General features: G+C 41.5%; 1 protein-coding gene and 1 pseudogene across 1 annotated transcript in view; one reads left to right on the plus strand and one right to left on the minus strand.

The window, feature by feature from the left end:
- Window positions 1–1,201: 1,201 nt before the first annotated feature.
- LOC118623823 lies at window positions 1,202–25,438 on the minus strand (annotated as a pseudogene).
- The window catches only part of FLT3 (fms related receptor tyrosine kinase 3), a 67,438-nt gene continuing 65,416 nt past the window's right edge, over window positions 25,434–27,455 (plus strand). Inside the window, exon 1 of the mRNA XM_036253097.1 lies at window positions 25,434–25,479. Coding sequence (XP_036108990.1) covers window positions 25,437–25,479 — 43 coding nt within the window. The 5' untranslated portion in view covers window positions 25,434–25,436. The remainder of the gene's footprint in view (window positions 25,480–27,455) is intronic.

A 27,455-nucleotide genomic window follows, 5' to 3' on the forward strand; every position in this document is an offset into this window, starting at 1 on the left:
CTGCATGGTGATCAGGTAAGTGGGGGGGTGGGGGTGGCTGGGAGTTTCTATCACTGAAGGAAAAAGTGTTTGGTGCTTATAATTATACTATGACATGTATGTACCCTCAACTTTCAGGGTCAACTTAGCTTTATTTGTTTTTTTTTGTTTGTTTGTTTGTTTTATCCTCACCCGAGGACACTTTTCCATTTTTTGTTTAGATAGAGTGGGAGGGAGGGGGAGAGAGAGAGAGAGAGAGAGAGAGAGAGAGAGAGAGAGAAACATCAACATGAAAGGGACACATCGAGTGGCTGCCACCCACACAACCCAACCAGGGCCGGGGACAAACTCAACTTAGCTTTAAATAGTTGGTTTTTAATTTAGATAGGAAGAAAAGAAGAGAGAGAGAGAGAGAGAGAGAGAGAGAGAGAGAGAGAGAGAGAGAGAGAAGGAAGGAAGGAAGGAAGGAAGGAAGGAAGGAAGGAAGGAAGGAAGGAAGGAAGGAGGAAGGAAGGAAGGAAGGAAGGAAGGAAGGAAGGAAGGAAGGAAGGAAGGAAGGAAGGAAGGAAGGAAACAAAAGAGCAAAAACCCACTACTTTTTCTTTTTTTTTACTTTGAAATTAAGTTTCATTTTAAAAGCTAAAACTTTATACATCCTTTAAAACATGAAAATTCCATATTAGCCAAGTCAATCACACAAAGCTGTTTGCAGCAGTAACTAAAGTGATAACATTTACCAGTGTAAAATGTCACCTAATTCAAATCAGAACTTGGATCTTCAATGATTTACCCCACACAATAAGGTCTGGTCACGTTTTTTGTTTATTTGATTGTTTTGTTAATCCTCACCTGAGAATATTTTTTCCATTGATTTTTAGAGAAAGTCAAAGGGAGTAAGGGAGGGGAGAGAGAAACATCAACATGAGACAGACACATCCACTTGTTGCCTTCTGCACATTCCCTGACCAGGCCTGGGGATCAGGGATCGAACCTGCAATCCAGGCTTATGCCCTTGACTCTTCTGTGTGCAAGCCACTGAGCCACATGGCCAGGGCAAGGTCTGGTCAGTTTTAAGATGAAATTTTGCCTCTGGATATTCTGTTCTCTGTTAAGTCCTTCTTCATCACCAGGGGGTGATAGGACAGCTGGTTATGGTGCTGACACACGTTGTTCCATTCTTTGACCATCTTCACGTATAGCTATTCATGGCCCAGTCTATACCCTACTTGTTCTTGACAAGCCAATATTTATTGTTATCCAATCTACTCTTTCAGAGTGAAAGCCAACCACCTGAACACCATGATCCAGGTCTTTATAATAGATTCCGTCTTTATAGAATTGGAAGATATCTGGCCTGTATCTATACCAACAGATGGAGTCCACAATTGCCACTGCCTTTATAAGGGACTTCTCCCGCTTACGGGTGTCCACAAAGTCAGTGTCATTGGCAGCAGAATATTGGGGTTCATATTTGCAGGATTCAACCTTTACGTGGTGCTAGGGTTCCTCTTAGTCCAGGAAGAGGAATTCCTCTGGTCCATTATGGAAGGCATAATCCACATAGCCACCCTTGCAGCCTTTGCTGCCTTGAGGCCGAGAGCAGTTTACCAGGTTCTGTTCACTCAGTGGAATAAGTCTGCCAGTTTTCCAGAACATCTGTCCTGCTAGGACACTAGTTGCACTATGAGCCCAACAAAAATCACACAGCCCCCGATTCTTCACGGGAGTTACACAGCCTTTCTCTCCTCCAGACAGCAGGCCAACGTTCTAACCGCTGAGCCAAACTGGCCAGGGCTACACAGCCTTTCTCTCTCCAGTCCACATGAGATCTCTGCAAGGACAGGTCCTCAGAACTCATTCCCCTTGTTGTGCTTCTAGTTTGGAAGGCCATACATCTCCTGCCTAAAATCTTCACTGCCCATGTCACCGAAGGCATTCATTGCCATGGTGAAGCTGGTTGTATTTCTGATTGTGCAATTCAGTCTTTTCCGTATTTCCCACAGTGCTCTCCTCTGTACTTCTTCATTCGCTCCATAATCTTCCCTGTGAGTTGCTATCCACTGGTACTATTATGGGTCTAAACTTCCATGAACTTTTGGAGCAACTGAGGCTACTTGCAAGCAAAGCTCAGTCAGGAAGAGTGAAGGATTCATGTTTCAAAAACTTGCAGTGGGCACAGCTGCACCGGCGCAGTCAGCTGATGTGCGTCGCGGGCTCTCTGAGGTCCACCACTACACTTTTTAAGCCTTAGCCTTCCCCTTAGATTTGGAAACTCAGCCTAAGCATGTTAACATTCTATTAATACTTGTACAATCCCCTTCCCCTATTACCAAATGGCTTTAGCTTCAGAAAGATAATGTAACTGATAACACAAACATTTTCATCCAGAAATGGCGTGTGTTCACTGTCTGTCTTTTGCAGTCTTTCAAGGTGAACACTGTACCCCAATTTAAAATATAAACTTCTGATCTATTTCAGTAAAGCTATGGAAGATTGAAAGTGTGTGTGTGTGTGGGGGGTAATCTATGTGGTTTCAGAAATATCTAAAATCAATGTAATAATGTTTTGGTGTGAAGGTAATATCAGCTGAAATGTTTTTGAAAAGTTACTTGTCATTTCAACTCTCAGAATGATGGGTTTTTTTTTGCCATTCATGATTCATTAGTCATTTTGATGTTCATCCCCATATTTATTTATTTTATTTTATCTTTATTGTTGAAAGTATTAGAGATGTCCCCCCTTTTTCCTCTATTGACCCCCTTCTCCCCACTCCCAACCCCTCCTGCTTTCCCCAAACTATTGCCTGTGTCCACTGGTTATGCATATAAGTTCTTTGGTTTATCTCTTCCCAAACCCCCTACCCTCCTTCCCTCTGAGGTTTGTCAATCTGTTCCCTACTTTCATGTCTCTGGATCTATTTTGATTGTCAGCTTATTTTGTTCATGATAGTCCATAAATAAGTGAGATCATGTGGTACGTTCTTTCTCTGACTTATTTCACTCAGTATAATACTCTCCAGGTCCTTCGTGTTGTCTTAAAGGGTAAGAGATCTCTCTTGTTTACAGCTGCATAGTATTCCATTGTGTAAATGTACCACAGCTTTTTTATCCATTTATCTACTGATGGGAACTTAGGCTGTTTCCAAATCTTAGCTATTGTAAATAGTGCTGCTATAAACATAGGGGTGCATATATTCTTTCTGATTGGTGTTTAAGGCTTCTTAGGATATATTCCTAGAAGTGGAATCACTGGGTCAAATGGCAATCCCATTTTTAATTTTTTGTGGAAAAACCATATTGTTTTCCATAGTGGCTGCACCTGTCTGCATTCCCACCAGCAGTGTAGTAGAGTCCCCTTTTCTCCACACCCTCACCAGCACTTGTTTGAGGATTTGTTGATGGCAGCCATTCTGGCAGGTGTGAGGTGATATCTCATAGTCATTGTAATTTATAGCTCTCTGGTGATTAGTGACATTGAGTATTTTTTCATATGTCTCTTGGCCATTTGTATGTCCTGTTTGGAGAAGTGTTTATTCAGGTCCTCTGCCCATTTTTTAATTGGATTGTTTGTCTTCCTTTTGTTGAGTTGTATGAGTACTCTATGTATTTTTTATATTAACCCTTTATTTGATGTATCATTGACAAATATGTTCTCCCAGAGAGTGGGTTCCCTTTTCATTTTGATGCTGGTTTCTTTTGCCATGCAGAAGCTTTTTAGTTTGATGTACTTCCATTTATTCATTTTTTTCTTTTGTTTCTCTTGCCCTAGGTGCTTTATCAGTGAAAATTTTGTTATGTGTGATATCAGAGATTTTGCTGCCTACATTTTCTTCTAGGATTTTTATGGTTTTATGACTTACATTTAAGTCTTCTATTTATTTAAAAATATTTTTTTTATTGATTTTAGGGAGAAAGAAATAGAAACATTGATGAGAGAACAATGATTGGCCGCCTCCTGCATGCCCCTCACTGGGGATTTGGCCCACAACCTGTGCATGTGCCCTGACCAGAAATTGAACCGGCAACCTCTTGCTGCATGGGTCGACGCTCAACCACTGAGCCACACTGGCCAGGCTATGTCTTTTATTCATTTTGACTTTAATTTTATGTATGATGTAAGTTGGTGGTCTAGTTTCTTTTTTTTTTACATGTACCTGTCCAATTTTCCCAACACAATTTATTGAAGAGACTATTTTTTCTCCACTGTATGTTCTTGCCTCTTTTGTTTAATATTAATTGCGCATAGTGTCTTGGGTCAATTTCTGGATTCTCTGCTCTGTTTCATTGATTCATATGCCTGTTCTTACACCAGTACCAGGCTGTTTTGATTATGATGGTTTGTAATATAACTTGATATCTGGTATTGTGATCCTTCCAACTTTGTTCTTCTTTTTCAAGATTGCAGTGGCTATACAGGGTCTTTTTTGGTTCCATATAAACTTTTGGAGTATTTGTTCTGTGACATACTCTATAAAATACTTGAGAGATGCCATTGGTACTTTAATAAGGATTGCATTGAATCTATGGATTGCTTTGGGTAGTATGGACATTTTGATTCTTCCAATACGTGAACATGGTATATGCTTCCACTTTTTTTATATCTTCCTCTGTTTCTTTTTTCAATATGCTGTAGTTTTCTGAGAACACGTCTCTTACCTCCTTGGTTAAGTTTATTCCTAGGTATCTTATTTTTGTTGTTGTTGTTGCAATGGTAAATGGGATGGTAGTTTTTAAAGAGAGAGAGAAAGAATTGAGAAAGTGAGGCCAGCTATTGTGGCTCAGTTGTTGAGCATCCCATGCACCAAGAGGTCGCCAGTTGGATTCCCAATCAGGGCATATAGCCAGGTTGTGGGCCAAATCCCCAGTGGGGGGCATGCAGAAGGTGGCCAATCGATGTTCTCTCTCATCAATATTTCTCTCTCTCTCTTCCTCTTTCTCTAATATCAATAAAGAAAATAATAAAAATTTTAAAAATATATGTCTTTATTGATTTTTTTTTTTAGAGAGAGAGGAAGGAAGAGAGAGAGATAGAAACATCTTGGAGAGAGAAACATCAATTAGCTGCCTCCAGCATGTGTCCCACCAGAGATTGAGCCTGCAACCTGGGCATGTGCCCTGACCGGGAATTGAACCCGTACCTCCCAGTCCATGGGACAATGCTCAATGCACTAAGCCACACTGGCCAGGCTGGGATTGTTTTTTTAGTTTCCCTTTCTGAGTGTTCATTATCGGTGTATAAGAATGCCTTCGAGCCCTGGCCAGTTTGGCTCAGCAGTTGGAATGTCAGCCTGCGGACCAGAGAAACCCGGGTTTGATTCCCCCTAAGGGCACATACCTCAGTTGCAGTTTGTCCCTGGCCCTGGTTGGGATTGTGTGGGTGGCAACCAGTTGATGTGTCTCTCTGACGTTGATGTTTCTCTTTCTCTCGTCCTCCCTCTCTCCCTCCCTCTCTATCTGAAGATAAATACCCTCTGGTGAGGATAAAAAAAAAAGAATGCCTTCGAGCCCTGGCTGGTTGCTCAGTGGTTAGAGCTTTGGCCCATGGACCAGTGAGTCTCGGGTTCGATTCTGGTCAAGGGTGGTCACCTCGGTTGCAGTTCTTTCCTGGCCGTGACGGGCTCGTGCGGGAGGCAACCAGTCAATGTGACTCTCTCACATCGATGTTTCTCTATCTCCCTCTCTCTCTCTCTCTCTGCCTCCTCCTCCCACTCTATCTGAAGATAAATAGGAAAATATGCTTGGGTGAGGATAAAAAGAAAAAAGAATGCCTTCAATTTCTGGATGTTAATCATTCCCATATTTATTAGTAGACAATTTTAAATCCCAAAATTATCTCAAGTCCAAAGTACAAATAAATGTTCTCAAAGAATTTAAACATTTCAGAGGAAGTCCCTGGTAACCCAGAGTTCAAATTTCACTGTGTGGAGCATGGTGGGTCTTGATATAAGAAAACCACATAATACGGAAAATATTCTGGTTGATACTAACTGATAATTATTACCAATAATTATTTTTCTGGAAGAAATTCCAGGCAGCTTTTTTTCAGTTTAATTCATGGCTAATTTAATTGGTGAAATAATGTTGCGAAATTTATTCACGCAGCAGCCATTTATTGAACGCCCACTGTGTGCAAGAGCTGCGCTACGCAGCACGGCAGCCACCGGCACACTGTGGGCACTTGACAGGCGGCTTAGTGTGACTAAGGAATTCAATTTTTTATTTTACTTAATTTTAATGAATTTAAATTTAAGAACTGATACCGAATTCAGTTACTGGTAAACTTTTAAGTATGTTTGGGACAATTTGGGAGTGCAAATCTACTTTTTTACTCTACATTTTATAAAGTGCAAATACAGTTCAAGTAGTTACAATAAAAATTTAGCATTTTTTTGCCCTGACCAGTTTGGCTCAAGTGGTTAGAGCGTAGGCCCATAGACCAGTGAGTCAGGGGTTCGATTCCAGCCAAGGGCATGTACCTCGGTTGCGGTTGGTCCTCAGCCCTGGTTGGGTCGTGCGGGAGGCAACCAGTTGATGTGGCTCTGTCACATTGATGTTTCTCTTTGTCTCTCTCTCCCTCCCTCCCACTCTATCTGATGATAAATAGAAAAGTATCCTCGGGTGAGGAATTAAAAAAAAAAATAATAATTTAGCATTTAAATTAAGATGGGCTGTAGTTGTAAAATATGCACTAACTTTTGAAGAGTCACCACAAAAATCACCGATATAGCTAATTAATATATTGATTACATACCGAAATGATAATACTTTTTATATTTGAGGTTAAATAAAATATAATATTAAAATTAACTTTGCCTGTTTCTTTTTATCTTTTAAAAATGTGGCTACTCGAAATTTTAAATTGCATATGTGGCTTGCATTATATTTCTACTGGACAGCTCTGTGCTAGAGACCGGAGATAGTAAAAATGGTGTTTATCTATTCCTTGACCTCAGGAAGCCTATGACTTCAGTTTTAATTCACCTGAGCCATTTGTTCTTACCATTTCTTTAGCTATCAGTCACCCCACACACCCCAAACAGTGCACACATGTGTGCCATTGAGCCTAAAGACTTCGTGGATGGATCAACACAAATGTTTATCCTACTAAAAAACGTCAACCCAATGGAAATGTATACTGATGCTAGAATAACAACATATTTTTTTACACATGATCACTAGTAAATTCTCTTTGTTCTTTATTTTCAACACACTCCAACTTTCATCCTTTCATAGAATTTAATGATTTCCTGCTTGACCCAAGTTCCATACATTTCTCAGTTTTTTAAATTAAGATTTGAATATAGTTTAAAGAAAGGGGAGTTTATTAGTTACCTATTGCTTCTTAACAGATTATCCCAAAATTTAGCAGCTTAAAACAAGAACCAGTTATCACAGTTTCTCTGGGTGGGAATCGGGTGTGGCTTAGGTGGGTTCATCTGTCTCAGTTTCCCACAGGCTTCGGTGAAAGCCAGGCCTGCAGGCCTGACTGGGGAGGACCACCCTCTAACTCACACGGCGTGGCTGTTGTTAGGTCTCGTGGCTTCACTGACTTTTGGCCAGAGACATTAGTTTTCTGCCACATGGACCTCTTCACGGGGAAGCTCACAATGTGGTATCAGACTTCCCTCAGAGCAGGTGAATGAGAGGATAGAGGACGAAGAAGATAGATAAAAGCCTCCATGTTTTTGAAGCTAACCTCAGAAATGGCATACTGTCACTTTTGCCATTTTCTGTGTGAGAATTGATTCATTAGGTCTAGCCCATAGAAGGAGAGGTTATTACACAGGAGCATGAATACTAGGAGGTGGGGTCTTTGGGACCATCTTAAAGACTGCCTATCCAGGGAATAAGCTAGTCGTGAACCATTTTAACCTTAACCAAAATCAGTTAATGATCCCTTCAATAATTGAGACCAAAGCAAAGATGATCTTTAGTTAAAATAACTCTTTTAAAAATGGATACCGCCCTGGCCGGTTTGGCTCAGCGGTTAGAGCGTCGGCCTGCGGTCCTGAGAGACCCGGGTTCGGTTCCCGCTAAGGGGACGTACCTCGGTTGCCGTTTGTCCCCGACCCTGGTCGGTTGTGCGGGTGGCAGCCACTCGATGTGTCCCTTTCACATCGATGTTTCTCTCTCTCTCTCTGTTCCTCTCTCTCCCTCCCACTCTACCTGAACAAAAAATGGAAAAATGTCCTCGGGTGAGGATAAAAAAAAAGGATACCAATGCATCTAGAGATGTACTCAAATGTTTTGTTACCTATGTATGTGTGTATTGTAATACTAACTGAAGACATCAGGTTATTGTTTGCTGAAATGCTGGGACTTTTAAGATTATATTCATAATTTTTTTAATCCTCAATTGAGGATATGATTATTGATTTTGGAGAGAGAGGAAGGGGGGAAGAGAGGGGGGGGAGAGAGAGACACAGAGAGAGAGAGAGAGAGAGAGAGAGAAACATCAATATGAGAGAGAAACATCAATTGGTTGCCTTCAATACACCAGGACCAGAGATCAAATCTGAAACCTAGGTATGTGCCCTGACGGGAATCAAACCTTTGGTGTATGGGACAAGGCTCCAACCAACTGAGGTACCCGGCCAGGGCGAGGATTATGTTCATAACTTTTGAGAGAGAAAAAAACAAAACAAAACAAAACCCAAAATGTAGAAAATATGGTTCATCCCTAAAATCATAATTGTGTCATTAACATTCTCTGAAACTTGGGAGGTGGAAGAGAGCAAAGGGGAATAAATGGAGACAGTGAGTCAAAAAGAGACTTTGGACAGTGAGTGCAGGATGCAGTCCAAAGTTGTATACTTAAAACCTGTATGGTTTTATTTATTTATAATATGTTTTCATAGATTTTTTTTAGAGAGGGAGGCAGGGGGAGAGAGAAACATCGATGTGAGAAACATAAATCTACTGCCTCCTGCACGCCCCCTACTGGGGATGGAGCCCACACCCCCAGCATGTGCCTTGACTAGGAATTGAACCAGGACTCTCAGTCTGTGGGATAACGCTAATCCACTGAACCACACTGGCCGGGCACCAGTATGGTTTTATTAACCAATGGTACCCTAATAAATTAAATTTTATAAAAATTAGCTGAGCCTGGCCGGTGTGGCTCAGTGGTTGAATGTCGACCCATGCACCAAGAAGTCGCCAGTTTGATTCCTGGTCAGGGCACATGCCCAGGTTGTGGGCCCGATCCCCAGTGGGGGGCATGCAGGTCGATGTTCTCTCTCATCAATGTTTCTATCTCTCTCTAAAATCAATAAAGAAAAAAAAAATTTTTTTTAATTCTCTGAAACTTGTATTTCAAAATCTATAGCCTGAAGTGCTCAGAAATAGGTTTTGTTTGTAGGCAAGTGGCAGTCATCTTTCAAGACTTTTCCATGTAACTGGCAGGGATTAAGCATTACTGCTGCTTTTCCCTAGCATGAAAACTTGTGCTGTTCTGAGAATGACATTCAATTCCCATTTCAAAAGAAAGCCCTTCTATAAAATCAATGCCCCTCCTTTTGTTAACTAACTCATCCCTCACTCTACCCCAACAGGAGCTTTTGCTATGACCAGACTCCTCCACTGCACTCTTCCTAAAGGACTATCATTTAGAAGTCATCTTGATTGATAATAGAGACTTTACATTTCTCTCTATCAATTAACATTTGACTCTCTCCTTCCTTTAAAAGTCTGCTGAGGCTCACCTTCCAGACTAACCCCAGCGGATTGTCAATCACACAGATCTAATTAGACTTAAATTAAGGTGCAGACCAGAGAGGGGTTGAGAGTTGCTGATAGGTTGGTGTATGAAATTTAAGATTTCATAGATAAAGGATTTTCAAGAAATGAACTGGTAAATTGTGAAAAAACGTTGGCAGTGGCTAAGAGGAATATATAATGTACTGGATTTTAATTTTTCGAAAATGGTTTGAAGAAGTGATCAGCCAAGTAAAGACTCGCCTGTGTGGATTATTCTGGAAGGTGTACCCAGGTTCTCATCTCCTGATGCCAAAATTATAATCTATTATCTTAAATACATGTCACAGTCATCCTGAGCTTCTCTTGGATAAGTAAATTTGCAAGTCTGGGAAAGCGCAAAAATAAGTTGTTAGATGATTTAAAAATTGATGTCAAAGTACAATGTTAATGTTTTTATACAGGTATTGTATATGTATTGTAATCATTGTTATGGTTTGTTTTATTCATCATTTGAGATATTGATATGTAAGAGAACCTTACATATTAAACTTATATTTAAAAATAAGTACTTAGCCATATTTAACTAATTAAATTTATAATCAATGTTTATTTAAGGGAATCTGATAATTAAATCTACAAGTTTTGCCTTATTATGCGTGTAAACACTCCTTAAATGCTGAGGGAGTTTGATTAGACTTGATTAGGTGTTTGAAATGCTATTGAGGAGTATACTTACTGAATGTGTGACTTATAGTCTGAGTCTAAGAGAATTTGGTAAAAGTGTTGAATGTTTAGGGAGATTTAATAATAAATTTAAAATTAATAGTTGAAATGTATAAGTATTAATCAAGTAGAAGTGAAAATGAGGTTTTTAAATTTCAGCACAAACTATACTAGATTTGTCCTGGCTGGTGTGGCTCAGTTGGTTGAGCGTCATCCTGTGTATCAAGAGATTGCTGGTTAGATACCCAGTCAGGGCGCATGGCTGGGTTGTGGGCTCCATCCCCAGTGGGGTGCGGGGGGCATGCAGGATGCAGCTAATCAATGTTTTGCTCTCATGTTGATGTTTCTCTCTCTTTCTCCCCCAGTCTCTCTAAAAATTAACAAAAAAATATTTTTAAAACTATATTAGATTTATAACTGAAATAATATTTGTAAGTTGAGCTCAAAAGCTTCAAAAAACTAAATTCTAAAATTTGCAACTGTAACTGAATATTAACTAAAATAAAAAGAGCAGTAAAATACCTAACAACATGGACTGGTTACATAAATTGTGATTCATCCATATGATGAAATTTTTTAAAAAATTTATCTTTATTGTTGAATGTATTACGGCTGTTCCTCATTTTTCCCCTATTAACCCCCTCCTCCCCACTCCTGCCCCCCTCCTGCCTTTCCCCACACTTGTCTGTGTCCATTGATTATGCATATACACATATAAGCTCTTTGGTTTATCTCTTCTCACCTCCCCACCCCCCCTTCCCTTTAAGGCTTGTCAGTGTAACAACCAATTTGTACTTCTTAATCCCTTCAACTTTCTCACCAATTCCCCCAACCCCCCTCCCATCTGGCAACCAACAAAATGTTCTCTGTATTTATGAGAATGCTTCTGTTCTGCCTGTTCATTTTGTTTGTAGATTCAATTGTTGATAGATATGTATTCATTGCCATTTTGTTTGTTCATACTTTTTATCTTTTTCTTCAAGAAGACTCTTCAACATTTCATATAATAATGGTTTGGTGGTAATGAACTCCTCTAGCTTTTCCTTGTCTGGGAAAGTCTTTATATGGCCATCGATTCTAAATGACAGCTTTGCAGGATAGAGTAATCTTGGTTGTAGGTTCTTGCTTTTCATCACTCTGAATATTTCTTGCCACTCCCTTCTGGCCTGCAAAGTTTCTTTTGAGAAATCAGCTGACAGTCTTATGGGAACTCCCTTGTAGGTAACTAACTGCTTTTCTCTTGCTGCTTTTAAGATTCTCTCTTTGTCTTGAACCTTTTGCATTTTGATAATGATGTGTCTTGGTGTGGGACTCTGGGGGTTCATCTTGTTTGGGACTCTCTGTGCTTCCTGGACTTGTATGTCTGTTTTCTTCACCAAGTTAGGAAAGTTTTCTGCCATTATTGTTTCAAATAGGGTTTTGATTTCTTGTTCTCTCTCTTCTCCTTCTGGCACCCCCAAGATGCGAATATTGGCACACTTGAAGTTGTCCCAGAGGCTCCTTACACTGTCCTCATTTATTTGGACTCTTTTTTCTTTTTGCTGTTCATATTGGGTGTTTTTTGCTTCCTTATATTACAAATCAATGGTTTGCTTCTTGGCTTTACCTACTCTTCTATTGAATCTGTGTAAATTATTCTTTATTTCAGTTAGTGCCTCCTTCATTTCTGACTTCTCCTTTTTTATGCTCTTGAGGCCCTCACTAAGTTTATTAAGGTTCTCACTAAGTTCATCGAGCATCCTTATAAGCAGTGTTTTGAACTCTGCATCTGTTAGGTTGCTTGTCTTCATTTTGCTTAGTTCTTTTCCTGGAGTTTTGTTCTGTTGTTTTATTTGGAACCTGTTTCTTTGTCTACTCATTTTGGCTGCCTCCCTGTGTTTGTTTTTATGTATTACTTAATGAGAAGTATGGGGTTAGCTGAGACCAGATGTTGCTTGTTTGAAAGAATTTATGAAAACCTGAAGCAGGATCCAAAACAGGCCAATCTTATGGCAAAACAACTGGCAATAGCTTGGGTGGGCCTGAAAGTTGGGTGGGGCGGGGCCTCAGGGAATCACCAGGGTGGGACAAACAGTGTGAGCCAGGTTGCTGGAGTCCCAGATATGGCAGCCGCCTGCCACCCCAGGGAAGGGCTCACCTAAGAAAAAAAGGCCTCTGATAGCACGTCTGTCTAGGAGAAAGCCTCCTCTTCAGCTCTCGCTCTTATGCCAAACAAGTCAGTTCTTCCCCATATGTCTCTGGTGTCTCTCAAGCTGCCTCCCCCACGCTGGGGCCTGGAAGGTGCGAGTCCGAGTAAGTCCATGCGTGGGCCCTTTAAGAGGAGCTGCCTGGGGCTCCAGCAGCCTCAGTTCCCGCTGGTTTTTCCAGCCAGAAGGTATGGGGATTCTCTTCCTGGCACTGGAACCCTGAGCTGGGCACCTGGTGTGGGAGGGGACCCCTCAGTCCTCAGGGAGGACCTTCCCAGCCGAGGTGTCCTCCTGAATTTTATCCGCCACATGTGGGTGTGGGACCAGCCCGTCCGCCTCCGCCCCTCCTACCAGTCTTGACGTGGCTGCTGCTTTAATTCCATTCAGCTTGATTTCAGGCGGTTTTGAATGATGGTTGTTCTGTAGTTTAGTTGTAACTTTGATGTGGTTGTGGGAGGACGCAATGCTGCGTTTACCTACCTGCCATCTTGACTGGAAGTCTCGTATGATGAAATTTTTAACCATTAAGAATAACTCTGTCGCCTGACTGGTGTGGCTCAGTGGTTGAGCATTGACCCATGCACCAAGAGGTCACTGGTTTGATTCCTGGTCAGGGCACATGCCCAGGTTGTGAGCCCAATCCCTAGTGGAGGGCATGCAGGAGGTGGCCAGCCAATGTTCTCGCTCATTGATGTTTCTCTCTCCTTCTCCCTCTCCCTTCCTCTCTCTCTAAATATCAATAAAGAAAAAAAACTTAAAAAAAAAAAAAAAGAATAGCTTTGTAGAAAAATCAACATGGTCATTTGATTTTTTGAAAGTTAGCTATAGAAGAACACATATAGCCCAGCTGGTGTGGCTCAGTGGATTGACCAACGTCCCATGGACTGAGAGGTCCCAGTTTGATTCCCAGTCAGGGCACATGCCTGGATTGTGGGCTTGATCCCCAGTAGGGGGTGTGCAGGATGCAGGCAATCCATGTTTCTCTCTCACATTGATATTTCTTTCTCCTCCTTCCTCTCTCTCTAAAATAAATAAAATAAAATAAATAAAATAAAAATAAAAGAGCACGTATAAGATGATCCTATTTTTATTTTAATTTTATATATATATACATATATATATATATATATAGAGAGAGAGAGAGAGAGAGATCTGGATGGACAACAAACTGGAAATAATTACTAGTCGGAACTGACAGGTGTTTGTGCATGATTGTGTACTTTCCATTTTTTTTGTATTAAGTATGTACACTTTTTTTTTTTTTTAAGGAAAAAAAGAGGTAATAATATTCATGGTTGCCAGGGGTTTTAGGGAGGCAGGTGGAAATGAACTGGTCCAGCTCAGAGGATATTATAGGGCTGTGAAACTACTTTGTATGATACTGTAATGGCTGATACATATTATACATTTGTCTAAACCAGTAGAATGTATTAACACCAAGAATAAATCCTAATATAAACTCTGGACTTTGGGTGATAATGATGTGAATGTAGGTGCATCTATTGAAACAAATGTACCCCTCTGGTGGGACATGTTGACTATGGTGGAGTCTCTGTGTGTGTTGGGAGTGAGGGTGGGGCTATATAGGAACTCTACTTTCTACTGAGTTTTGCTGTAAACTTACATCTGCTCTTAAAAAGAAAAAAAATCTGAGATCTGCTCTAAAAAATAAACTCTATTTAAAAAAGAAAAAAGGCAGGGCCTGGCTGGTGTGACTCAGTGGACTGAGCATCGTCCCATGGACTGAGCGGTCCTGGTTCGATTCTCGGTCAGGGCACATGCCTGGGTTGTGGGCTCGATCTCCAGTGGGGGACATGCGGGAGGCGGCTGATCAGTGTTTCTCTCTCACATCGATGTTTCTTTCACTCCCTTCTTTCTCTAAAAAATCAACTAAAAAAATTTAAAAGGGGGGGGGCAGGTAGATACCTTGGCTACTTTCTTCAATTCACAGAGACAGGTACATGGAAAATAAAATACTATCACTCATGTTAAAAAAAAAGTTGACAAGGCCCAGAAAGAATAGTGTTTCAAGAAAGAATAATTTGAGTATCAAAGGATTAAGGGAGGTCTTGGGGAAATTTTGATGAAGGCTTCTAATATTTTGGCCAAAATTATCCCCTATAATTTGTGAAGGTAAAAGGAAAAATGAACATTGCTGTATTATTAAGTTATGCGAGTTTGTTGAAAACAAAATATATGATTAATTAGTTGTTCTAATACTTAGTATGTATATAGATTTGGTCATAACCTAGCTTATTTAACTAATATAAAATTCATTTACATCATTTAAAATTTTATTTTTAAAGATGAACCCCCAATCAAACTCCTTTTCACTAATTGAAACAAAATTTGGTCACTATTTATGTGTCCTTTCCTGTTACTGTCAGGGCAGGACCTCCTGTGTCTATGATTTGCCAGGCGTTATGCCAGGCACAGCATGTTATGTTGCGCTACAGCAGACATGCTCCCTGTTCTCCATTTGCTTAAAATCAGGTGGCACCCTAATAGATGTAAAATCACAATTGTGCTCATTCCATGAAAAGTATAATGGAGCTCTCTCTGATAGCACATAGCAGAGGGAACTTATTTCTCCTAGGGAGATAGAGAGGAAGACTCCCCTGAGAAAGTGAACTTTGAATTGATGTGAAGGATAGATGCAAGTTAGCTAGGTGGAGGAGGAAGCAAAGCTGTTGTAGGCAGAAAGAACAGCATGTGGCTTCCCATATTGAGGGGGAACATGGGAGTTTTTACACACTGACTGGTCAGCATGGCAAAATCACAAAGGGGTGAGGAAGAGTGTGGTAGGGAGTCCTTGTAGGTCAGGTTAAGAATTTTAATATACATTTTTAATATGTTTTTATTGATTTATCTTTTAGAGAGAGGAAAGGGGAGAGAGAGAAAGAGAGAGAGAGAGAGAGAGAGAGAGAGAGAGAAGCATCAATGTGAGAGAGAAACATGGATTGGCTGCCTCCTGCACACCCACTACTGGGGATCAAACCTGCAACCCAGGTGTGTGCCCTGACTGGAATTGAATCGGGACCTCTCACTCCATGAGATGATGCTCTATCCATTGAGCCACACTGGCAGGGCAAGAAGTTTAATCTTTTTAAAATTCTCACCTGAGGCTCTGATTTTAGAGGAAGAGGCAGGGAGAGGGAGAAGGAGAAGGATAGAGAGAGAGAGAGAGAGAGAGAGAGAGAAAGAGAAAGAGGAACATTGGTGTGAGAAAGAAATATCGATCGTTTGCCTCTCATATGCACCCTGACCAGAGATGCAACCCATATCCCAAGTGTATTCCTTGCCTGGGAATCGAACCCAAGACCCTGTGATCTGTGAGCTGATGCTCTAACCATGGAGCCACAGCAGGCAGGGCCCTTCCCCATCTTTTGTGCTAATAAAAGTGAACTCTCTTTTTTTCTTAACTAAAGTAGATTCAGTGTAGGTTCCAATTAATAAGGTTTAGCAATGTTTTCCAAATTTTCATACTTAAAAATAATCTTTCATAGATGTTGGACCTTTATACTAATATGCATAAAATTTGAGTTTTATGAATTTTAAATCTTTAAAATTGAAAAGTATGTTTTTTGGGTCTTTGAATTAGGTTCCTTGTTTTAGTTTTTTTTTTTTTTTTTTTTTTGGTATTTATTTTAAATATTTTTCCTTCCAGGAAAAAAAAAAAGAGGTAATGGTGTGTAAGTAGCAATGAAGAGCTAGAAGGATGCCCACATTCCAGGCTCCACCATCTGTGGGGCTGGGAGATAAGCAGCATTGGAGCGGGGCACAGGGAAGCCAAGCCAGGGCTCGAAGGCCCAGGAACAGAGGGAATGTTTTGTAGAGACTTGACCATCCTGTCCATCGGGACCTGGCACATGTTTCCATCCAAGTCCTCAGAACACTTTGGTTTATTTGTTTATGTTACTGTCAAACCGTAGTAGATTATACACCTCTTTGAATATAGGCATTATCTTTCTCATCTATGTAACTCCAGTGCCTAGCACATAGAAGGCATTTAATAAGTGTTGCTTGAAAGAGAAAATGAAGAATAACTATTTCTTTTATTGCTTCTTCATTTGAAAATGCCAGCTCTGATTTGAAGACACACCCTCCCCCCCAAAAAAACCAACTTGCTCCAAAGTATCTCCTTACCAGCTTGCCACAGTGATCGACTTTCTCCTCACTGAAGCAACCTTTTCAAATTAAAGCACTATCTCCAAATACTCTGCTCTTGAACTCTGTCCATCCCTAGGAAAGGCAAAATGATCACGAGTGATGGAAACAGGTATCATTGTATTATTCCCTCTACTTCTGTGTATGTTTGAAAATTTCTATATTAAAAAGTGGTTTTGGAAACCTGTCAAAAAATTAGCAAGTCATGCAACAAATATGTAATGAATTATGAAAGCATACTCTGTGCTAGTCATTGTGTTAAGGTCTTGGAATACAGTGGGAATCAAAGTTAGGGGTGTGGCTCAGAGTGGGGCAAGCATATGGTGCAATATGCAGACATGAGAAATAAGAGGATTGTTTCTGGTTAAAATGGCAGCATCGGTAAACGGGTACTCAAATCCTTTCACAATCACATCAAAATTACAACTAGCCTTGGCTGGGTGGCTCAATTGAGTGAAGCGTCATCTTGTACACCAAAAGATTGCTGGTTTGATTTCTGGTCAGGGAACATAGCTAGGTTGCAAGTTCAACCCCAGTCAGGGAGAGTACAAGAGACAACCGATTGGTTAGATCATCAGCCCTCGGACCAGAGTTGCAGGTTCTATTCTGGCCAAGGGCACGTACCTCGGTTGCAGTTCGTCCACAGCCCTGGTCGGGGTCGTGCAAGAGGCAGCCAATCGATGTGCTTCTCTCACATCCATGTCTCTCTCCCCCTCCCACTCTAGCTGAGGATAAATGGAAAAATATCCTTGGGTAAAGATTAAAAATATATATATATATATATATCTTTGGGTAAATATTTTTTAAAAATGATTTGTTTAAGAGCTTTGATATAAAACTTCCTATGGAATAAAATACTGATTTATTTTAATTAAATACTCACCAAAACAAGGAAAGTTTCAGAACTTTAAATCATCATGACTTGAACCATTTAGGTGTATTTGATGACTTAGGGGTAGGATTTTTTTTTTTTTTTTAAAGATTCAAAACAAAAAAATTAATACCACAAGTTAGTGAGTATAAATGACAACCATTTGGCAGTTTCATATCTTTAGAAATGTTTTTCTTTTCATGCCTGTGCTACTGGCATTGAACATTAGTGCCTGCATACTTTAAGAGGGAATTCTGGTCTCAACTTAAAAGTTGTCTGAACAGCCCAGCTGGTGTGGATCGAGCATCCTTCCATGGACTGAAAGGTCCCAGTTCAATTTCTGGTCAGAGCATGTTCCCGGGCTGTGGGCTTGATTGCCGGGGTGTGTGTGTGTGTGTGTGTGTGTGTGTGTGTGCAGTAGGCAGCTGATTGATGTTTCTCTCTCACATCAATGTTTTTATCTCTCTCTCTAAAAATCAATAAAAACATATTTTTATTAAAAACATATATTTTTTTAAAAAGTTGTCTGAACTCATTCCCTTTCCCTTATTTTGGTTTTGAGTAAATATTAAGGGTGTCAGTATCAAAACTGTGAAGTGACATGTCAAAACAGTCCTTACTGGTAAGGACATTCGTGGCTTCACTTGAGTTTAAACCAACTCTAGATAGGAAAAAAAATCTAAGTCCTCTCATTTGCTTTTCAGTAGTGTAGCACATCTCATATTTTAGAACAAGTAGGAGTGACTAGTTTAAATAAAAATAGCATTTAATGGCCAGTTTGGCTCAGAGGTAGAACATCATGACCAAAGAGTGACAGGTTCAATTCTGGTCAAGGGCACATACCTCGGTTGTGGTTCATCTCTGGCCCTGGTTGGGTCATGCAGGAGGTGACCAGTAGATGTTTCTCTTTCTTACTCCCTCCCTCTCACTCTATCTGAAGATAAATGGAAAAATATCCTCAGGTGAGAATTTAAAAAAAAAGCATTTAATGTATAAAACTAAACTTCTGTCACATTATGGTAATACCTTCTGCTTTAATATTAAACAGCTTGTTATTTAAATATTAAATCAAAATGGCTGACTTCAAAATGTGGTCATTAATAAATGAATCTTATGTGCATCTGTGTTGGAGAATCAAAGTCCTGTACACTTCCTTTGCCTTGTTCCTGTTCTCAGGATGATGACTGCTATGTAGTTATCAGGAGATGCAATTCTAGTTCTTAAAATCAGATTATCCCAGACTTCTGAGAGGTGATATCTGGAAGAGAGATTATATCTGTCTTCTCTTACTCAATACATAGCCATCTTTGATTATCAGCTAAGATACAAAATCACTGTACTGTCAGTAAATGAAGGATTGGTCCCCCCCCCCCCCCAAAAAAAGCCACGTGGAGACTGGCAGGAGAGACAGAGAAGCAGAAGGGGCTGATCCCACACCCACGGTGGTGGATAAAAATTGAGATTTCTTAGCTGTGGAGGTTCCCCCCAAGGAGTGAGGGGGTTCTAGCCCCACACCAAGCCCCCTAGTCCAGGGTTCCAGTGCCAGGAAGAGAAATCCCCAAAACTTCTGGCTATAAAATGCAGTGGGGATTGTGGCTGAGTGAGACAGAGGGCTTCTGGAGTCCCGGGTGTTTCTCTTAAAGGGCCTGTGCAGGGACTACTCAGACTCACTCGCTTTGCGCTCCAGCGTTCAGGCAGCAGTTCGAAAGGCACCAGGGATATACAGGGAGAGACTGAATTGTCTGGCATCAGGGCGAGAGCTGGAGGGGCAGCTTTCTCCCAGACAGAAGTGCTGGCAGAGGCCATCGGTTCTGTTCTGAGCCCTGCCCCCACAGAGCTGGTAGATGGATGCCATATGTGAATCTCCATCAACCAGGGTCAAACTGTTTGCCCAGTCCCCTAAGACCCTGTCCCATCCAGTTCTTGGGCCCATCAAGTTGTTTTCTAGTAGCTTTTCCATACAAATGACTTGTACTGGGTGATGCTTCAGACTTTCCTAAATTCTCTAAAACAAGCAACATTGTACCCCTTGCTAAGTGGCCCAGGCCTGGCACTAGCGGCAGCTGGCCTTGGTTCACAGCTTGGCCTCTCACAGGCACCTCCAAGCCCAGCACAAGTAACAGCCATCTGCAGATTGCTTTGGAGTTCATGCCAGGTGGCTCTGGGTAGAATACAGGTGGTGGCTGACCTTGGCCTGCACGTCCTGGGATGCCCCAGAACCAGTGCACCCAGTGGACAGCTTCAGACCACATCAAAGTACCACCCAACCACCTCCACAAGTGACACACTCAGGGCCAGACTCAGGAGTCACCAGCGTCCCGCTGAGGTAAGCCCTACTTCATAGAGTAGGGCACTGCACAGCTGGCCCTCCATAGTAGTCCTTACAGCTGATTGGCATGGGGGTAAATCCCTCCCACTGACATGCCAATAGCAATTAAGGCTCAACTACAACAGGAGGGGTACACAGCCCACATGAAGTGGGGAGGTGGGGGAAGAAGGGACAGTGCACCTGAAGTGACCAGCTTTGGTGATGGGGGAGAATATGACAATGGACCCTACAGAACATCTACTTACATAAGGCCACTCTACCAAGCTCGTGAGATGTAGCAGCTCTAACTAATACATAGAAACAAACACAGGGAGCAGCCAAAGTGAGGAGACTAAGAAACACGTCCCAAATGAAAGAAAAGGACAAAACTCTAGAAAAAGAACCAAACAGAATGGAGACAAGCAATCTACTAGATGTAGAGTTCAAAACACTGGTTAAAAGGATGCTCAATGAACTTAGAGGAAGAGTAGATGAACTTAGGGAGAACTTCAACAAAGGGATAGAAAACATAAAAATGAATCAGTCAGAAATGAAGAATACATTAACTGAAATGAAGAATACATGACAGGGAATCAATAGTGAAGTAGATGAAATAGAGGACCATATCAGAGATTTGGAAGACAAAGAAGCAGAAAACTCCCAATCAGAACAGCAAAAAGGAAAAGAACCCCCCCCCCCCACCTCCCAAGTAAAGATAGCATAAGGAGTCTCTGGGACAACTTCAAGTGTATAACTTCAACATTTGCATAATGGAGATGTCAGAGAAGAGAGAGTAAGAAATTGAAAACTTATTTGAAAAAAATGACAGAAAACTTCCTTAACCTGGTGAAGGAAATAGACATATAAGTTCAGGAATCACAGAGTGTCCCAAACAAGATGAACCCAAAGAGGTCCACACCAAGACACATCATCATCAAAATGCCAAAGGTTCAAGACCAAGAGAATCTTAAAAGCAGCAAGAGAAAAGCAGTTAGTTACCTATAAGGGAGACTATCAGTTGATTTCTCAAAAGAAACTTTGCAGGCCAGAAGGGAGTGGCAAGAAATATTTAAAGTGATGAATAGTAAGAACCTACAACCAAGATTACTTTACCCAGCAAGTATCATTTAGAATCAAAGGACATATAAAGAGCTTCCCAAACAATAAAAAGCTAAAGGAGTTCATCACCACCAAACCAGTATTATATAAAAATTTAAAGGGTCTTCTTTAAGAAGAAAAATAAGGATAAAAAAAATGAACAATAAAATGGCAATAAATACATACCTATCAACAATTGAATCGAAAAAAATGAAATGAACAAGCAGAACAGAAACAAGTTCATAGATACAGAGAACATTTTTATGGTTGCCAGATAGGAGGGAGGTAATGAGGATAGGTGAAAAAGGTAAAGGGAATAAGAAGTACAGATTGGTAGTTACTAAATAGTCACAGGGATGTAAAGTGCAGCATAGGAAATATAGTCAATAATACTCTAATAACTATATCTGGTGTTAGATGGGTACTAGATTTATCGGGATGATCACTTAGTAAGTTATATAATGTTTAATCACTGGATTGTACACCCTAAACTAATACAATATTGTATGTCAACTGTAATTTTTTAAAAAAAATTATTTTAAATAAAAGAAATAGGAGGATCTACCTAACTCACACCTAGGGTAGTGTGGGGAGAAAGCTAGAGCAGTCCTGCATGAATCTAGAAGGTGAACAAGAGTTAGACAGACGGAAAGGGGCAGGGGAAATGGTGAGAAGGTGAATGGTCATTCTAAGCAGGAACAACATGGAGTATCAGGAAATGGAAACCAGGCAGAACATAGGAGTTTGGAGTTCTAGTTTACTATCATTCTAACTTTGGGTTATACATGGAGGGATAGTGGGAATAAAAATAGAGTGTAGGCTAAGCTCTTGCTACAGAGAGATCTTAAGATCCAGTGGATTAAATACAATCAAACTTTATTTCTCTCAAATAGCACAAGTAGCAGTCACACATGGTCAGTTTTGATTGCTCCACTCAAGTCCCCAACACCAAGTTGGTTTGAAGAAAATCTCAGACTTTAAATCATTTTTAATAGTTTTATAGAAATCTAATTGACATACCATATAGTTCACCGATTTAGTGTATAATTTAGTGGTTTTTAGTATATTTACAGGGTTGTGCAACCATTACCACAATCTAATTTTAGAACATTTTCATCATCCCAAAAGAAGCCTTGTACTCATTAGTTATAATTTCCTTCTCCCCCCTCAACCTTCTCATTTATGACTTTATCTGTAAATATTTCATATGCACTTCTAGAAACATAAGAACTATTTTAAAAATACATAACAATAATATTATTGTCATACATAAAAATGCTTAACCAATTTAATGTCAAAGATAAAATCAGTGGTCATATTTTAATAATTATATATATTTTTTCTAGTTTGCTTAAATCAGAATCCAAGTAAAATCTTTATTTATTTTCTTTATTGATTTTTAAAGAGAAAGGAAGGGAGAGGGAGAGAGAGATAGAAACATCGATGAGAGAGAATATCGACTGACCACATCGTGCATGCTCTGAACTGGGAACTGGGCCCACAACCAGGGCAGGTGCCCTGACAGGAAATCGAACTGGCAACCTCTTGGTGCATGGGTTGACGCTCAACCACTAAGCCACACTGGCCGGGCTCCAAGTAAAATCTTTAAATTGCACATTGGAATTTTTTGATATATGTGTTAGGTTTCTTTTAGGTTTCTATAGGTTATCCTTCCAACACTTTCTTTTTTTCTTACACATTTTTGGAAGAAACTAGGTTATTTGTTCTATGAAGTTTCCTGGGGTCTGGAATTTTCTGAATCTATTATTGTGTCGTTGTTAACCCTGCTCTACTGTCCCATGTGTTTCCTATAAATTAGTAGTTGGATCTGGGATCTTAATCAGATTCAAATATTGTTTGCCTAGATAAGACTACTTCAGAAGTATCAGTATTATGTCAAGCTTCTGCTTATATTTTCTTTGATTGTGAAATACATCATACTCACAGTAGTATATGAAACTACTATAGTTGTAGACTAATAATAAAATGAATATCCAGCCCCCATCACAGAAGTTAAAAGATAATCAAGTATTGCCAGTGCCTTAGAAATCCCGTTTGCTTTCTCTAAGTCTCCTTCTGTTTCTACCCCATTCTAGAGGTAAGAACTATCCTGAGTTTTGCGATAATTAGTCCTTCACTTTCTTTATGCGTATTATGAATATCTTCCTAAAGAGAATATTGTGTGATTTTGCCTTTACCACTATTATTCTATAATTTGTTTTTTGCCCCTTCCACATTTTGTTTTTGAAATTCATCCATGTTGTTTCAGTTAACTGTAGACCATTCATTTCCACGGTTATATAGGTTTTCATTATATAAATATACTACAGTTTATTATGTTAGTGAGCATTTATTGACCTCGATTTGTTGTTGCTGTTAATTTTCACCTAAGAGTATTTTTCTATTGATATTTAGAAGGAGTGGGAGGGGAAGAAGGAGGGAGAGAAAGAAATGTCGATGTGAAAGAGACACATCAATTGGTTGCCTTCTGCCCAAGAGATTAAACCTGCAACCCAGGTGTATGCCCTTGACCGGGAATCCAACCCAAGACCCTCTAGTGCAAGGGCCGACACTCTAGCCATTTAGCAACACTGGCCAGGGCTAGCAGCTTTTTTATAATAGCCATCATTCATATCATGAGCTCTAGAAACAACTCTCTGTTCCCCCTCTGCTAGCCTCTGGAAATCACTATTCTTCTTTTTGTCGCTATGAATGTGACTATTCTAGGTGCTTCATACAGTTTGGGTGACTGGCTCACTTAGCATGTCCTCAAGGTTCATCCATGTTCTAGCATGTGTCAGATTTCAGAGAGAGAGGAAGGGGGAGAGAGAAACAGAGAGAAACATTGACTGGTTTTCTCCTGTACGAATCCTGACTAGGGATGGAACCCACAACCTGGGTATGTGCCCTGACCGGAACTGAACTGGTGACCTCTCAGTGCAGGGGAGGACACTCCAACCATCTGAGCTATATCTGTCAGGGCAGGATTTTCTCCCTTTTTAAGTCTGAATAATATTCCATTGAATGTATACACTACATTTTGTTTATCCATTCATTCTATTTTGTTTATTCATTTATCTGGGGATGGACATCTGGGTTACTTGCACCTTTTGGCTATTTGAATAATGTTGCTATGAATATGGGTGCACAAAAAGCTCTTCATGACCCTGCTTTTAATTCTTTTGGGTATACACCCATAGTGGAACTGCTGGATCATACGGCAATTTTATTTTTAACTCTTTGAGAAACTACCATACTGTTTTCCACAGTGGCTGCACTGGAGTAGACACTTTTAAAGTTTCTATCATGCCCTGGATGGAGGGATTATTTTACTATAGTTTACAGCCAAGAAAAAGGATCATATGACCAAGAATGAACACTGTCAGTATCATGCTTTGTTAAAAAATTATTAAAAGCATGAAATTCCTAGAATTTGGGGACACATTATAAACCATTTGGCCCACTCCCCTCATTTGAAGGTAAGTAAAACGGGACTCGGAAAAGAAAAATGGCTTGTGAAGGTCAATGGCTTGTGAAGGTCAAAAGGCTAGTTAACTGAGGAGTCAGAACTGGCATCCAGGGGTTTCCCAACTTCAACTTACTGCAAATATAATTATTTTCAACTTGAAATATTATGCAACGAAGAACAAAAAATTATGGAATGGGTAATTCAAAACATCGTCTGGGATGCACTGTCTTGTGTTTTGCTTTTGTTTCTTTGGCTGCTTCTCGGTTCCCGAATTGCCTGGGTTGACATTGAAGCCGAGCCTGTTTTTCTTGCTGCCACTGCTGACTGGGTCCTGGGCATCCTAGACGATGGAGAGGAAGACAAGACCAGTGGGCAGTCAGGATCCCGGAGCGTGGACCGCGACCCTCTGCTGGCCTGAGCGCAGGCCAGGGTTGCAGGTGTAGCGAGATTTAGCTCCCATTCTGGGGCCTCAAAGACCCGCGCGCGAGGAGGGTGCTTTCTGGCTCTCTGATGTCCCCACGCTCCAGTATCCAAACGAAGGTGTTCAGGGACTCTCGGGAGCAAGGCAGCTCTTGCCGTGCCTCCTCCCCAGCCGAGCCGCCGAACCCATGCGACTGGCCCGGCGACGCGGTGCCCAATCCCTACCGCCACCGCCGCGGAGCCCGGAGTGCTGGCTGCGGACACGGCAGGCACGTGGGCTCGGCCGTGGCGCTGCGCCAGGCACCCGCTACCGGCTCGGCCCAACCTCTGCGCGCCCGCCTCGGCCCCTGCCTGTGCGGAGAGAGATCCTCCCCCCTTTCACTTTGCACCAGTCCGAGGGAATTTGCGGTCGGTGACGCGCATCCTAAAGCGAGCAACCTGCAGCGCGGGGCGCGCCGCTCTGGGCGGCATCGCAGGGCTGGGCCGGCGCGGCCTGGGACTCCGGGCTCCGGAGGCCATGCCGGCGTTGGCGCGCCTCGGCGGCCGGCTGCCGCTGCTCGGTAAGGCCCCGCTCGCCCGCTCGCAGCCCCCGCAGCCCCCGGCGCGGCCTCACCCCAGCCCGCACGGTGGCCGGCGCCCGCCTCCCCGTCCCCGCCGCCGCGCTCCTCCGCGCGCCTTCCCTCGCTCTCGCGCCCCTCCCCTCCGCGCGCCCTCCGGACTCGCCGGGACCGGCCGGCGGACCCCGCCCTGCACACCCCACGTCCTCCTGTCTCTTCTCTAAAGTCGCTGTCCACTTCGGGCGGCTTCCCGACCGCCGGCCGGTAGTCCGCGGGCGGGCTCGTCGAGGCTCTGTCCAGGGCCGGGCCGGCCGCCGCTTGCGCTCCCTCCCGCTACCCGCTCGGCCCGCGCACCCTGGTGCTGGGCCCTCCGCCCGCGTCTGCCGCCCCGAGGGTGGCACCAGGTGCCTCCGGTCCTTGCCGGGACCGACCCTGGAGACTGTAGGCTTCTGGGTGGCATCTTTAACTCTTTTGGGGTTTTTATGTATGAAGTGAACTCTGATTGGCAAATGCGCCCGCGTTCTCCCCCAAAGCGAGTCATGACCCCCCACCCCCGCGGAGTTTCGGTCGGATTAACGAATAAATTACTTTGGGAATATTATGAAAACAGGATTTACATATTAAAACACTAGCTGCCCCTGCCTTCTCTACTCAATTTTCATCCTGGCTTTACACCCCAAGGCAGTTCTCAAGGACTCAGCAGATGGTTCCCAAATAATCTGCTGGGTAGCATAGTTGTTACTGAAAGAAAGAAAAAAAAAAATCCTTTCGATGCGCTTCATCTGTTTGGAAAGATGAGAGGGTTGACTCGAGTTTCAGGTGAAGGAGACAAAGTTCCGGGAGCCAGGGACCCTCAGGTCCCACTCCTTGTTCTGCGATCTTGAACCGGCACTCACTGCTCCCAAATTCCAGGATTCTAACATGAAGTCTCTGTGGTGTATACAGGAAAGATTCCCAGCAGAGACGTTCAGGAATGATTTCCAAGAATTGTTGTTACAAATCACTCGGAATTACAGAGTAAGAAACGTAACGTAAGAAGGAAAGGCTTGGAAAAGCAAAGATAGTTGCATGTCAAACATTTTTACTAGTTGGTAAATATGTACACTTCAAATGCATAATACAATATGTTTTTCAGTCTATGAATACAAAAAATTAACTTTCTATTAAGTATGACACAAGTAAGTTTTTTAGTGGCATGTAAAGGCTTTCAAAAAGTAGAAAGATCAGTGTTTGCAACTATATTTAAGCTGTATTGACTTCTTTATTTAAGAAAGATCCCCCAAATTTCTACATCTCTCTAAAGATTTTTGTAAATGAGGTATAATTTGTATACAGCAAATATGCACGAGTCTTAACAGTGCAACTCCATTAGCTTTTGTATATGTGTGTACTCACATAATCATTATTGGGTCAAGATATAGAACAATTCTAGCTCAGCCCTGTCTCAGTCACTACACTGAAAAGGTAGCCACTATTTTGATTTCCAATATCATCAGTTCACTTATTTTTGAACGTCATGTAAGCCAGACCATCATTTTGTGCTCTTTTATGTCCAGCTTCTTTCCCCCAACAATGTGATTATAAGATTCAGCCTTATTCTCAGTAGCAGTGGTCATTTTTTAAAATTGCTGGGTGCTATTCCTTAGTATGAATATACAGTACAATTTGTTTATTTGTTCTATTGTTGAAGAACATGTAGGTTTTCTTCAATTTTGTGTAATATGAATAATACTGCTGTGAACATTTTTTACGTTTTTGGTGTACACAACACTCATTTCTCCTAGGATGATACCCATGAGTATAATTTCTGCATTATAGGGGAAGGTATAGATACTGTCCAACAGTTTTCCATAGTGGTCATACCAATTTACATTCCTACTAGCAGCCTATGGGAGTTTCAGTTCCTCACATCTTTGCCAGCACTCAGTATTACAGATTTTCTTTAATAAACAAGCACAAAGTGAGAAGCTTAAAAATGA

Source organism: Molossus molossus, unplaced genomic scaffold, assembly GCF_014108415.1.
Source record: "Molossus molossus isolate mMolMol1 unplaced genomic scaffold, mMolMol1.p scaffold_m16_p_10, whole genome shotgun sequence".
Lineage (NCBI taxonomy): Eukaryota > Metazoa > Chordata > Mammalia > Chiroptera > Molossidae > Molossus > Molossus molossus.